General features: G+C 41.1%; 1 protein-coding gene and 1 pseudogene across 1 annotated transcript; both read right to left on the bottom strand.

Moving 5' to 3' along the window:
* Positions 1-8,627: 8,627 nt before the first annotated feature.
* Positions 8,628-9,572, bottom strand: LOC146624824 (olfactory receptor 8G17-like). The gene has a single exon (XM_085364167.1). It carries the CDS (start codon positions 9,570-9,572, stop codon positions 8,628-8,630), a length of 945 nt encoding a protein of 314 aa, XP_085220293.1.
* A 760-nt stretch (positions 9,573-10,332) lies between these two features.
* Positions 10,333-11,271, bottom strand: LOC146624823 (olfactory receptor 8G17-like; annotated as a pseudogene).
* Positions 11,272-14,676: the final 3,405 nt, after the last annotated feature.

Genomic DNA, 14,676 nt, shown 5'->3' with positions numbered 1-14,676 from the left:
CCTCCAGAGCTGCTCTAGTTGGCCTGCCAGTGTCTGTCCCACAGGCTAAACAAGGCTGTTAAGACTCCCCACCTGAGATTACCAACATGACAGGCATTAACAACCTTACAGCCACAGCTCTGTCCACACTAACACCCCACCCCCCACCCCAAAAAAAACAAACAACAAAAACAAAACAAACAAACAAAAAAACAAATATTTAAATGAACAAAAAAGGGAACAACTCCCTTTTAACATGAAGAAACCTCTGGCAGAACCAGGCTCAGGGAGGGAACCCATCCGTCCATTCTTCTCTGCTTATCTCGGAGGCTAGAGGGGCTCGAGCCTTTCCCAGCTGTCATAGGGTGAGAGGACTATGGCAGAGGTGGGACAGACAGCTATATGCACTAACATTCACAGTTCATACTTATTGGCAATTTAGAATCATCAAGTAACCTCACATGTCTTTGGACTGTGGGAGGAAGTCAGAGTACCTGGAGAGAACCCACGCAAACACAATTATGCTAACACCACACAGAAAGGCCCTGGCCAGTTAGTGGATCTTAGGACTTAGGACATTCTTGCAGCGAGGAAACAGTGCTTGCCACCGAGCTGTCGTTCTATACTTAAAAAAAAAAAGTAGGAAAGCTATGGTTACAAGGTTTGATTTAAAAAATTTCTTTACACTTTTGTTAACAACAACAATGTTGATATTTGTAAATTAAAATATTTACATTTATTTATTTATTTGAGTCCAAGCAACTAACCATTTTTGCTGGATTATTTCACATCATTTTAACAGGAATTAATTTAGCAACTGTTAAGTTGTTGAATTTCATACAAATCGTAAATGATTTGATTACATATACCATAGAAACATCAAATTATTTTGTTCAAATTATAAGTAAGACTCATGTAAATGCAATAACCAGCCAATTTCACTTTTTTGAGTGCAGTAGCTTCAAAAAGTTACAAATGCCGCCTCTGCCAAATGCTTTCAGTCACCCTGACGATACGTTATGCTAGACCTGTAAATCTAGGCTATGCTAGGCTGGCATCTTATCTTAATGACCTTGTAGTACCATATCACTTCACTCTCACACTGCAGGCCAACTTGTTGTAAAGAGTATTTAAAAGTAGAATGGGAGGCACAGCCTTCAGTTTTCAGGCCCCTCTTCTGTGGAACCAGCTTCCAGTTTGGATTCGGGAGACAGACACAATCTCTACTTTCAAGATTAGGCTTAGAGGTTTGGGGTCTTCACAAACCCCTGTTCTCTGCTGGCCATCGGGGCGGGGGGGCTGGGAGGTGTTGGCCGTCCGATTGGGATCTGGGATGTGGGGCCTCCCTGCTGCTGCGGAGCCTGGGGCGGTCCGCTTGCCTCTACCCCGTGGGAAAGGGTAACATCTCCTCGGCCTAGTTGCCGCTTCCCCCTCCAGGGGTGAGGGTACCTGGACCCGGGGTATAGAGTTTGTTTGGGGAGTGTGATTGTGTGTACAGTGTCCATGTATGTCTATCCCTACGTTGAGTGAGTGCTGAGTGTAAAGTGTAAAGTGTAAAAGTAAGTGTAAAGTGAGCTTGTTAGTCCCCATAGGGAAATAGTTCCTCTGCATTTAACCCATTCACCCAGTGAAGCAGTGGGCAGCCACCAGTGCAGCGCCCGGGGAGCAGTGTGAAGGGACGGTACCTTGCTCAGGGGTACCTCAGGGTAGCCGTTCAGTGGAGTCGAACCCCCGACCTTCCGATCATGGGGCCACCACTCTACCTACTGAGCTATCCCTGCCCCCAGTGTTTGCATATGTGTGCATGAGGGTGGGAATGCATGTGTGTGTCTGTGTGTGCCTGTTTGTCTGTGTCTATATGTCAGGTCGGGTCTTAGACTCCACCTCTCTGGGAACTCCCAGGCCCTCCAAGGCCTATCTCCCCTCACCACACTCCCTGCCGGTGACTGATGCCCTCAGGGGTCGGTGCATTGGTGGTTCTTGGTGTCCGGGGCTGGGCGCTCAGGTATGTACCGGCTCACTCCCGGTGGCTACTTGGCGCCTGTTGCTCGGTCAGGCCTCCTCCGGGGTGCAGGGGGCCCTCGGGCCTCCGGCCTCTGGGCCTGCGGCTCGGTTCACTCTGGCACAGCTGGCTGCCGGCAGAGCCGGCGGGCACGCCAGTGCAGCCCCCTCTGGCTTCTGCTCGGTGGCTACTGGGTGACGCCTCGTCTGGGGATCCTCAGCCAGGAGGGTGGCCAGGAGGGTGGCACGGATGCCCCTCCGGTGGTCCTCCTTGGGCTCTTGCACTCTGGGGCCTCTGGATGTCTGGGGCCTGGATCTCCTCCATGCCTGCTTCATGCCCTGGGGGACGGGGCTATGGCTCGCTACATCCTCTTGCAGATCATTACATGTGGAAACCATTTGAATACAAGCGTGCTGATCCACACAGGTGTGCACACGGGTGTTCACTGCTCGTAGACTTAAATTACACCTTTCTTGGCTGCTACTTCAAAGCACATTGTGCGCTGTCTGTCCTGCGTGCTGCACAACAACATTGAATATTTAGTATTTACTGCTGTTTACACTTAGCTAGATTAATGCGATGGTGTTGTGTTTAGTATGTTGCTTTGTTTTTTTTTTGCTTGTTTTCTCTTCTTCTTCTCTCAACAGGTGATCCAGGAGATTTTTTTTTCCTTTCTCACTGTCCCTCTCCCCTTCTGTTTTTCTTTTCCTTCCTCTTTCTTTCTCCCTTTCCTATCCCTCACTCATGTCTGTCCCGTCTGTAACATCTGAAAATAAAATATAATAAATAATAAAAACAAAGGTCGATCAAATGGACCAATACGGCAACGCCACGATGATCCATTTGGCAAAATAAATCCATTGGGTCTCCTTGTTGGTCTTCAGACAACAATTCTGATGGCTAAAGAACCAAATGTATGGAAGCCCGTTTCCGCCACTAAATAAAAACAAAACAGCTAGTATCCATAACTCGAAATTTCGAGTTATTTTCTCAAAATTTCGACTTAATAACTCAAAATTTAAAGTTACTTTTCTCAGTTAGCTCTGCCAATCAAAAATATATGTGAATGAGGTCGCTTTCTTGTTACCCGGAAGCATATGGTGCAGAGGAACGCGCACTCAAAAACGGATCGCAACAAATTGGCGCTTTCGTGAGTACGTTTGCTGATAGTAACACCGTGTGATTCAGCTAATAACACAGGGATTTCATCATTTGTGAAGCCAGGCTGAAAACACTCAGCAATCTGTGCATTCACGACTGGATGTAATACCGGTAGCTTAGCTGTAGCATTTGTAGCTGAGGGCTTCCGGGTAACGAGGAAATGACGTCATTCATGTAGATTACTGATTGGCAGCGCTAACTCGAAATTTTGAGTTACTTTTCTCAAAATTTTGAGTTAATAAATCGAAATTTCGAGAAAATAACTCGGAATTTTGAGTTATGGATCCTTTTTTTTTTTTTAGTGGCGGAAACGGGCTTCCATACAAATGGGACAGGCCAAAAAGACTGAACCCTTTGGCTACTAAATTTGGGTTATTGATGTCTGGATTAAGAAATCTGGGTTAATTGGTTGTAAGTGGGTCATTGTTGGGAAATGCTAAATGTTAAAGTGGGAAAAGCAAAATGAAAATAAAAAGAAAACGGGGTTTCAAATGGGAAGTTCATAATAATTAAAAGTTTTTGTCTGGGTGATGTGGAAGAAAGCTCGAGGAGTTGAAGAGATTTAACATGATAACTAAAATTATTTCATTTCTTAACACAGGTTTGCAAGCCCGGAGCAAGTTTACTTGAGAGGAGAATTGCTGAGGTTTTCTGAGAAATAATATGACTAACCTTTTTCTTTTAATTTCCTAGATGTGGTGAAGCAATTTCATTCTGTTTGACACATAAAATGTGTCAAAGGGGGAATTTTAGGTTTAATTTGAAAGAATGGATTGCATGATCAGGGTATGACTTTTTAGTGTGCTTGATAACTTAGCTACGGTAAAACTTACGCATAAATCATTGTTTTCATGTTTAAGCTTAAATGATTAAAAATAAAATGAATCCCATTTAGAAGATAAAATGCTTGTGTTCATGAGAAGCTGAGTACCACACTGAAGGGGAAACTGTGGGACAGCAAGCTGAATGAAACATGCTTCTGTGAAAGAAGGGAAGATGCTTAAGATTGAAAATGTTTGATTTCTTTTTGATTTCTTCTACTAAAATAAGCGGTTATAATTATTTTCATACACACATGACAATAATGAAGGACTTAGAGTGCAGAGCGGTAAATGCAAACACGCTTACACACATTATAATAATTAGACTAATCCTGTAGATCAGAGAGTCTCAAACATGATATTCTGAGCCAACTTTAAATAGCTAAAAGAACAAGGAATGAATAAATTAGCTTATTGAGGCTTCGCAGAGCAGTGTTTGCCTTTTCTGTCCTTTACAGAAGGAGCAGATTCCAGAACCACAGCAAAAGCACGAAGGGGTTGGCGAGAATCCAGGAAGCACCAGACCGAACGGATCTGGCTAACAAAGGGGGACACAGTGATCTAAAAGAAGCATAGATCCCAGAGAATCGCCCGTCCCAGAAGATTAGTTGTTTAAATTGTAAAGAAGGTCGAAAGCTCGTTAGACAGAGGTTATGGTGTGAGCACAAAAGTAATCAAAAGTTATGGGAGGATTAGCTTTAGTAATAGTTTGCATGATTTTTATGTTATGTCAATTGACCAAACACAGTGCTCATGCCTGATATAGTCTAGCCGTTAAAGGGGGAGTTTAGAGAACTAAAAGTTGTGTGCTGAGAAACTAGGAGTGCTTTGTAAAGAGGAAACGGGTTAACTCTAAAGAGACTGTTCCCATAGATTTACAAAAGTAATCTAGGACCTTTTACTAGGAAAAAGCTAATTATATCTGTTTGGATTTTACAGTGAGCAGTGAGGGAAGTCAGAAGCGGGATTAAACTATGATGCGGGGTGAAAATGGGGACAGCTCACAGCCAGGCGTAGACACGAGGTGCTGTCTTAGTGCTTGACTTATTTGTTAGATTTTTTGTTGTGGATAGAAGTAATTATGCCACAATATTACATGAACATTGAAGAACACAATTGGAAGAATGCATGACATTTATGTTGGGGTAATGGAAAGGGTTTATTTTGTCTATTATGGTTTCTCTCGCTACAGTTTAGCAATTATTGTAAGTTGTTGTTGCTGTGTGCCGTGTATTAGCGTGTTGGCAGTGCGTCTCATCAACAAGGCAGCGGACCCAGGGTCAGAAGGCCAGGGGCCATGATCCCGCTGAGGCAAAATGAGGAGGAAGATACCCTGGACAGGTTAATGAGGGAGTCAGTTAATTAGGTTAACTCATAAACTTATATGAGTTAAGTCTCTCTCTGTACTCAGAGACCAGTTTATACCATCAAAAATCAGTTTTCTGTATTATTTGCTTGCTTATTATGCACCAGTCTACCGGTGTATAAAAATGACCTCCGACAAGAAAGCCTAATTTCCGCTGTTCAATACTGAAGAAGTTTCAGCTTTTACAAATTCTGCCAAAATGCAAAATGCTTATCTCTGTCTCTAAAAATAAGTTTGTAACTCTGCTTTACTTTAGCAGCATCAGGTAATGTTTATCTGTTGATTCATGGTTTTCTTCTGTTTTTGTTCTACTGCAGAATATTTTTAAGGTGGTTATCTGCTATAAAAGAACAGGGCAGAAAAATCTCCTTCATGTTTTATCCTCAGTTAATTTGACACAAAGGCATCTGCTGTTATGCTTTCACCTCTGATGAAGTCTCACAAGTGTCAGCTTTGTTTTCATAGATAGATATAAAAATATGGATTTGTACTGATAAATGAAGATAATTATAATCTTTCTGACTGTCTGAGTCAAAATGGGATCAAATCGAATCAAATCACCAGGTTGGGGCCTTGATAACCCTCTTGTCATGTTTACGCTGTGTTGCATAAAAACACAGTAGTCCAAATCCAAGAAGTTCAGGGGACTGACCTGGAGGTCAGCAGCACTGGTGTTCAACACACAGTTCAGGAGGCAAACCAAGGAGCCAACGGCTGTGACAGAGATGGAGCAGTTCTGGGGACTGACCTCATGAAAAGCGGCAGCGGCAACACAATTCAGGAGGCCGCTCATGGAAGCGAAGATCCTTGGTCAACAGATCTAGAGGGCAATGGTGGTGATGAAGGCTTTGGAACCAGAAGAGGGAGATGAAGGAATCAAAGGGCTTTGGTAGGCTTGGATGGTAACTGTCGTCGGTGCGGCTTGGTGGATGGATGTAGACGTGCAGGTTGCGCTGGAAGTGGATGTAACTGAACGCTCTTGGGTGGCTTGGCAGATGGCCGGTGTGCAGTACCAGACAAGGCAGGACAAGATGAGGCAGGCCAGATGCCGTGTAGCAGTTGCAGGTGGTTGAGCAGGTAGTTGCGGGATGGACTCTGCAGAGCGTCTGACGGGAACAGGTGGCTGAGCCTCCAGCAGGAACAGACGGTTGTGTGGGAGCTCTCCCGAGTCTCCAGCAGAGACAGACAGCCTGGAGTGACCCTGACCTCAGTTCTGACAACATCCAAAATGGAATTATCATCTTCCACAATGCAGGGAGACTTACATCTTTATATCTTTATTCTTTTTCTGGCAGTCTGTTGCAGATTTTCTGCGGTGCTTGGGATCACTACTGTGTTTGGGACCCAGTTTGATCCAAGCTTGAGCTGTGGTAAAGATCGCCTCACATTTGACTCTAGAAATGTTTGGTATACAGAAAAGTTCATGATGAACTCGCCAATCACAAGGTGCCCGGGTCCTGTTGTTAGGAGGTGGTGGGTAGGTGTATAGTTGTTTTTGGGTTTTGTTTCCCTTTTTGCCATAGGTAGGCGAGGCGGGGCTTGATGGCATTCCGGCACACCTGCGGCGCATTGGACGTCATCAGTGAGCGCTTTTATGGAGCTGAGTCACGGACGTCTGGTGTTGGAGTATTGTCGCTGTCACAAGTGGTAATGTGTTGGTGCCAGCTGAATCTGTTGATCCCACGCTATTGAGCTGCATGTTTTTTAGGATCCATCTTCTGCCTGCTTCTCCTTTGTTCTAGCCTGTCCCGCTGCCTGCTCGCCTGCCTAGTTTTCTTTGTGTTGGCTTCTTTGGATCCGTGACGGAGAGTTACTTCATACCAGTCTGTGACCACCGCTACAGCTGTAGTTCTGTGTTTCAAGTAAGCTCTCCAACTCTCCCCGTCCACTTTAGTTTAACTCTCGGCTATTGACGTTACTCGGTAAACTTTGTTTGTCCCTCGTTTTCAGGTAGCTCCGGTGCATCATCTGCCCACCCGCATACCTCGGCTCCGTCTCATCTCTTCAGCTCTGCTCTCCTTGCACATTTTTACCTGTCACTGTATATAGCCCCTTCCCTTGTAAATATTTCCCCATCATTGTATATAAATCTGCATCACTACTATCTTGTGCCCGTATGTGTTTCTGCCACTAAATCCATCCGTGTAAGTTCTAACACCTGTGGCTGCAAAGCAAGTGCAAACGATTGATCATCCCTCCACTACCATGCTGACAGTTGGTGTGAGGCATTTGTGCTGATATGTAGGATTTGGTTTTACTTAAACAAGGCAAATAAATCCAATTCGCTATGTGTACTAAATACAAAAAATATTTATACTATGTGAAAAAGTATTCACAGTAAATTGTAAAGAAACGACTTTTCCCCCCTAGATAATTTTATACACTTACACTGTATTCCCAGTAAAAAAATATGTGAAATACAAGGAAGGAAAAAAGCCGCAACTACAGGATGGGCCATTTATATGGATACACCGTAATAACATGGGAATGGTTGGTGATATTAGTTACGTTGAAACCAAGCACACCATTGTTTTTCTTGTGACATTACCAATAAGTTTGATGTGTCACATGGCCCTCTTCCCATTTAAAAATCAAAAGTTGTATCCAAGATGGCCGACTTCTAAATGGCCACCATGGTCACCGCCCATCTTGAGGAGTTTGCCCCCTCACATATACTAATGTGCCACAAACAGGACTTTAATATCACCAACCATTCCCATGTTATTACGCTGTATCCATATAAATGGCCCACCCTTTACTGTTGTGTTTGGTAAGAAAACATACTATCACCAGGCTCAAAACTCTATTATAAATTGCATTGAAAATGTGGACTGTCATGGCTTTAATTGGAGAAGCAGATTTTTGTATGTCAGCCACTCATATAACAGAAGCCTTCATTATTAACAAACAGTGCTAAAAGGCTATCATTGAAAATGATAAAGACAACAGGAAACATGTAAAAGCAGGTGGAGGCTGTAGCTTAGGTCAAATTTTTACAAGTCATCTTATTCTCATCTGTACTTTTAATATCAGTAATGTATTGTAATAACACCATGTCAGTGACACTGGGTTTTTGTTACACACTTTAATACTCTCTAGGTCTAGGTTTGCTCAATGTTACTTTCTTTTTTTTTTCCAATAAATTAACTAAATATTTGACAAAAATCATGTTGAAAAAAAAGGAACCACAAGGGTTTGCCTTTGAAAATAGTGTTGCATTTCTACAGTGCTGGTAATAAATTATTCTTAATTATCTTGTGTCATCCTGCACGATTAATAATGCATGTGCAAATAAAACTTATTTTAATGGCCCAGTTTTCTTCTGTAGTAACTTTGCAAATAATTTTTGCATCTCTTTGGACTGTACACCATAAATAATGGGGTTGAGGCTTCCAGGGATGATGTGAAACAAAATGGAACAAAGTTTTCTGTAATCTGAGTACTGTGGAAAGCGATGCAACATAATGACAATCATTCCGCTCAACAGCATAATCAAGTAAACAACCAGGTGGGTGCTGCAGGTCTTCAATGCTTTACTGTTCAAAGACTTGTTCTTACTGGTTAGACAGACAATTGTTATACTAGCATATGTGAGAACAATGCTGCCTATAGAACCTGTAAACAGGACCACAGTGAAGGTGAGCCCATAGACATTATTAATGAACACATTTTCACAGGAAAGCTTAAAAAGAGAGGCATTGTCACAGTAAGGGTTTGTAATCAAAGTCCTGCATCGACTCAGTCGTACAGTCAGTCCAAGCAGAATCCCGACCAAAACAAAGGCCACTCCCCAGGCAAAAACCGTCAGCTTGATCACCATTTTGTTGGTCATTATGGAAGCATATCGCAGAGGATTACAAATGGCCACATATCTGTCAAAGGCCATAATCATGAGCACAGTGTGACTCGTGGTACCAAACATATGTGTGGTAAAAGCTTGCACCACACATTCATAATAACTGATAAAGCGTTCAAATGGAGGCTTCAATATGTCTATCAACAATCGAGGTACCATGATAGAGTTTCCAAGAATATCATTAAAAGGCAGGTTGCAAAAAAGCATATACATAGGCTGGTGAAGGTTCTTGTCCATGAAAACTAAAACAACAATCCCTCCATTTGCTACTATTATAAACAGGTAGAAGAACAGCAGGAGAAGAAACAAAGCATATGTGGACTCTACTGAAATATTCAACCCTTCCAGCTGGAGTGTGAGGATGTTGTAGGTGTAGTTCTCCATCATCATGAAAGAACAAAATGGTAAGTAAGCCAATCAAGTTTGTGGTAGGAAAAACGTGTTTTGATTTCAGTTTTAAATGAGAGGTATCTACTCTGTCTTTTGTCTATTGTCTGCGCTTTCTTGTTCCTGGTAGTTCACAACTGGCAATGCCTACACAGAATGCGCTCTGCTGCAGTGTTATATGGGCATCATCTCAACCATGCAAACACTTAGCTTAAGCAATGTATGATGTCATACAATGAAGACAACAACAACTGTCAACAATCTGGGGAATAAAATTTGTGGGCAATGAAGTAATGTTTGTCTGCTCAAGCTTCACTTCCCACTGGTAGCACTTAGGCTACGTTCACACTGCAGGCAAAAGCGCATCAAATCCATTTTTTTTACCCTCTGTGACACATATCCCATCATGGTGTGACAGTGTGAACGGCACAAATCCGATATTTTCAAATCTGACCTGGGTCACTTTCGTATGTGGTGCTGAATCGATACATATCTGTTTTAGAAAGCGACTGCTGTTTGATGGTCACATCGCATTAAATCCGTCTTTTACGTCACTGACAGAAGACAGACGCCAATTATCAGCGCCGGAGAAGACATCGCGAACGCTTCCTGTCCATCCAGTGTAGATGTCAGTGAAACTGTTGGGAAGACAACGTTGGAGAAACGTGAACATTTTATTTGTTCTGTATAATCTGCAGATTCTGACATATGATATATAATATGTCACTTTAAACTGTTCAAATAACCCTGAAAATTGTCTTTAATATAATGGCAAAACCTTCTTTAACTTAACTTTTGATACAATTTTTTTTTATCTCTTTGGATTGCATACCATAAATGATGGGATTGAGGCTTCCAGGGATGATGTGATACAGGACAGCCACAATTTTTCTGCTCCCTGAGTACTCAGGAAAGCGATGCAGAGTGATTATGGACATACCACTGAACAAAAAAATCAGATATACAACCAGGTGAGTGCTGCAGGTCTTCAAGGCTTTATTGTTCAAGGACTTGTTCTTAGTGGTTAGACACACCACAGTAATCTTAGTATAGGTAAGAACCATGCTACCGATAGAACCTGTGAACAAAAGCACAGTGAAAGTGAGGCCATAGACATTGTTAATGAACACATCCTCACAGGACAGGTTAAACAGTGCAGCATTGTCACAATAGGGGCTTTTGATCAGAGTTCTGCATCGGCCCGGTCTCAAGGTCAGACCGAGCAGAATCCCAACCAAAACAAAGGCCACCCCCCAGGCAGAAACTGTCAGCTTCATCAACATCTTATTTGTCATTACTGCAGCATAACGCAGAGGATTACAGATGGCTACATATCTGTCAAAGGCCATTATCATAAGCACTGTGTGAGCTGTGGTACTAAACATTTGTGTGGTGAAAGCTTGGACCACACATTCATAATAACTGATGAGGCGCTCAGACGGAGGCCTCAACATGTCTACAAGCAAACGAGGGATCATGATAGAGTTTCCAAATAAATCATTAATGGACAGATTACAAAAAAGGATATACATGGGCTGGTGAAGACTCTTGTCAACAAAAACCAAAACAGCAATGCCCACATTTGCAACAATTAGAAACAAGTAGGAGAAAAAAGAAAAAGAAACATAGCATATGTGGCTTCCTGTGGGACATTTAAACCCTCCAGCTGTATTGTGAAGATGTTGTTTGTATTTTGCATGGACCTGAAAGAACAAGACAATTTCAAAGGCATTTCAAAAGCAATCCAGTCACTATCTAAAACATTAAATAAAGCTTTCACGCATGACATTCCCACATCTGTAAACAAGAGCTTATATCACAAAAAAAGACAGAGATCAGATACTTGTTAGTCCTGACAATCCTCAACTCCTGAAGTTGAAGTGTTGGACTGATGTACATATAGTTCTCCATCTTGTCTGAAGTAAAAGCAGAAGGAGGGAAAAAGATTAACTAAAATTGAAATGTAATAAATTAAACATCAAATATTAGCAGTGAGGCAAACTTTTTTCAAAAGTCACACATTGTAAAATATTAATCTAGTATCCACCAGCAAAAGGAGGACAAACACTATGATAAATATTTGTTCAAGGGAGAAAAATAAACTGAAAAGGACCCACAGAATAATGTTTTCTGAATGATCATACAAGATAATTTGTTATCATCTGAAGGCAAGAAGCAAACTGTTAATGATCACCTGAAATGCATCAGTTCATGTGCTTCTTGTTTCTCTGCACAGCTTTATCTTGTGCAGTGGTTGGACATGGGTGTCCACTGGGAAACTTTAATCCACCTCAGGATTAATGGTAAATAGTCATCAACACTCTATAAAAAAAATTAGGGGGAGAAAGCATATTTCATATACTTTGTATTGAAAAAACAAGATGGTGCCAGTGTGCACAGCAGGCCGTCCTCGTCTCTGTTTCCGATCTTTCTTTTTTGATTGTTGTGTATTATTCATCCTTCTTTTGGTAATATTCCTCTCTGATGTCAATGCCCATGCTGGAATTTAAGAGATGCTACTTTGCTTCATATATACCCGTCCACTGGTGCACTGCCTCTACCTTCCCTGCCTAAGAGGCACTATAGAAAGCGAAGCAAACTGTTAGGATGCCTGGGTCGTTGACCCAGGACTTTTGAGTTTATTATATTATTTGATTTATTAATACTTTATTTATCCAGGTAAAAAAAAATCTCATTGAGATTAAAAATCTTATTTCCAAGAGAGACCTGGCATCATGGCAACAAAAGTCACATACCACATAGGTATATAACATTTAAAACAAATACAATATCCCATACCAACATGTGTAAAATATACAATAACAGATCAAATTAAGAGTACATTAAAAACAATCACACTGAGTAAAAGAGCTGTTCTCTTGTTCCTTTAAGACAGACTTAAACTCTCCCAAGGTAACCAATTCTGATAATTTCAGTTCCTTCTGCAGATTATTCCAGGAAGCAGGGGCAGCGTATTTAAAAGCCCTTTTCCCCAATTCTGTTCTGATTTTTGGGACAATCAATTGTATGATTTTGTTCGAATGAAGGCTGTATTGGTTGTGGTTTTTACACATATAAACACATAAATAAGATGGAATCAGCCCAAGGAGAGATTTATAGATAAAGATCAACCAATGGGAGAGTCTGCGAATATGCAAAGATGGACATTTAGCAGCAGCATACAAAGAACAATGATGTACATGATTTCCATAGCCAGTAATAAAATGTAAAGCACAATGGTACACAGTATCCAACCTCTTTAGGTAGTGGGCAGGTGCATTCATAAAAAGCAGGTCACCATAATCCAATAAAATAAAACAATTCCCCAACAGCTCGTATCAGAACAAATGACCAGACCAGACATCCTCCAGCTTCTGTCACCTGAGGGGCACCAGACAGGGATGCCCACTCTCCCCTTCACTTTTTGCAATTTTTATCGAACCTCTAGCAGCAGCATTTAGACAGGCTACAACAATTAAGGGCATAAAATGTAAGAGCATAGAACATAAAATCAGTCTCTATGCGGATGATGTGTTGCTTTTTCTGCAAAACACACAAACCAACCTCTCTGAGGTAATTACTCTAATAAACTGGTTTTCAAGAGTTTCAGATTATTCAATTAACTGGCCAAAATCTACAGTTCTCCCCATTAACTGCTCCTTCCATAATTCTTCCTCTGCCCCACTGCAATCCGGAAATATTAAATATTTAGGTATTAATGTTTCTCCTAAGCTTTCAGACTTAACTAAATTAAATCACATCCCACTTCTAAAGAAAGTAGAAGGCGATCTGACTAGATGGAAATCTTTACCCATATCACTCATGGGAAGGGTCGCCACTATAAAAAGGATGATCTTGCCAAAAATAAATTACTTATTTTTGATGATCCCTAACAAACCATCACAAGATTGGTTCAGATCTCTGGATTCATATATTTCCAAATTCCTTTGGAAAGATAAACCCCCGCGTATCAGCTTAAAAACGCTACAAAGAACCAAGGATAGAGGAGGATTAGATCTGCCTAATTTTCACCAATACTTATTAGCCAACAGGCTTCAGATCATCTCAGAATGGTCAAAACATACCTTCTTAGATGAGCCCTGGCTAGATGTTGAACAGGCACTATGCAAGGATCTAGAGATTTCAGACCTACCATCTTTTAGCTCAAACATCAAAAGACATGAATGCTTTAAAAGTATCAACATCAGCTTCTCTCTGACAGCATGGTGGGAGTTTCTAAAAATAACGGAGTCTTCATTAATCCCATGCAAACGTACACCTATCTGGAATAACCCTGACATATTACAAAACAATAATATGATTAATTTCCCAGAATGGAGTTGTAAAGGAATTAAATACTTAGAACATATATTAGAGGGAACAGAATTTATTCCATTTGACAGACTAGTTGCACAATATGGGATCAACAAGAAAAGATTTTTAGAATATCAACAAATTAAATCCATAGTAAAAAAGAAATTTAACCTCAGTCAAGTTGAATTACAAACACCACCAAGTACGGCACATTTCCTTACTCTTAAATCCCCCAAATTATTATCTAAAATATACAGAACACTTTCTAAATTAGATGAATCAATATCCCTTCCTATTGCAAAGTGGGAAGCAGATTTATCAGTCAGCTTAGACCAAAACTTCTGGTCTCAGGTATGCTTAAAAACCTTTAAATTGATTAAAAATCCCAGTCTGCAATTAATACAATACAAAATACTACATAGAGTGCACTATACAGGTCATCGGATGTTCAAGATGGGCTTTACATCTTCCAACAACTGCTCACACTGTCAAGGCAATACACCAGACAATTACATCCACGCTCTTTGGTTCTGTCCACCAGTGCAAAAGTTTTGGCGCGAGATATGTGAAGACTTATCAAAGTGTCTGAAATGTAACATTCCAACTTCCCCCTTAGTGTGTTTACTGGGCAGCTTAGATAATGTCACTTCAGAAAAGAAAATAGCCCATATGGTTTTCACTGCCCTATGCATAGCCAAGAAAACAGTCCTCATGAACTGGAAAAATAAAAATAATCTTAATTCTAACCAATATAGAAATTATCTATTAGATTACATTAGTCTTGATACAG

This window comes from Diplotaxodon limnothrissa, linkage group LG10 (assembly GCF_057381915.1).
Source record: "Diplotaxodon limnothrissa isolate DT_005_m linkage group LG10, D_limnothrissa_male_GT1.1, whole genome shotgun sequence".
Classification (NCBI taxonomy): domain Eukaryota; kingdom Metazoa; phylum Chordata; class Actinopteri; order Cichliformes; family Cichlidae; genus Diplotaxodon; species Diplotaxodon limnothrissa.
The sequence above is the reverse complement of the archived record's forward strand: the minus strand, read 5'-3'. Positions and strand labels throughout refer to the sequence as shown.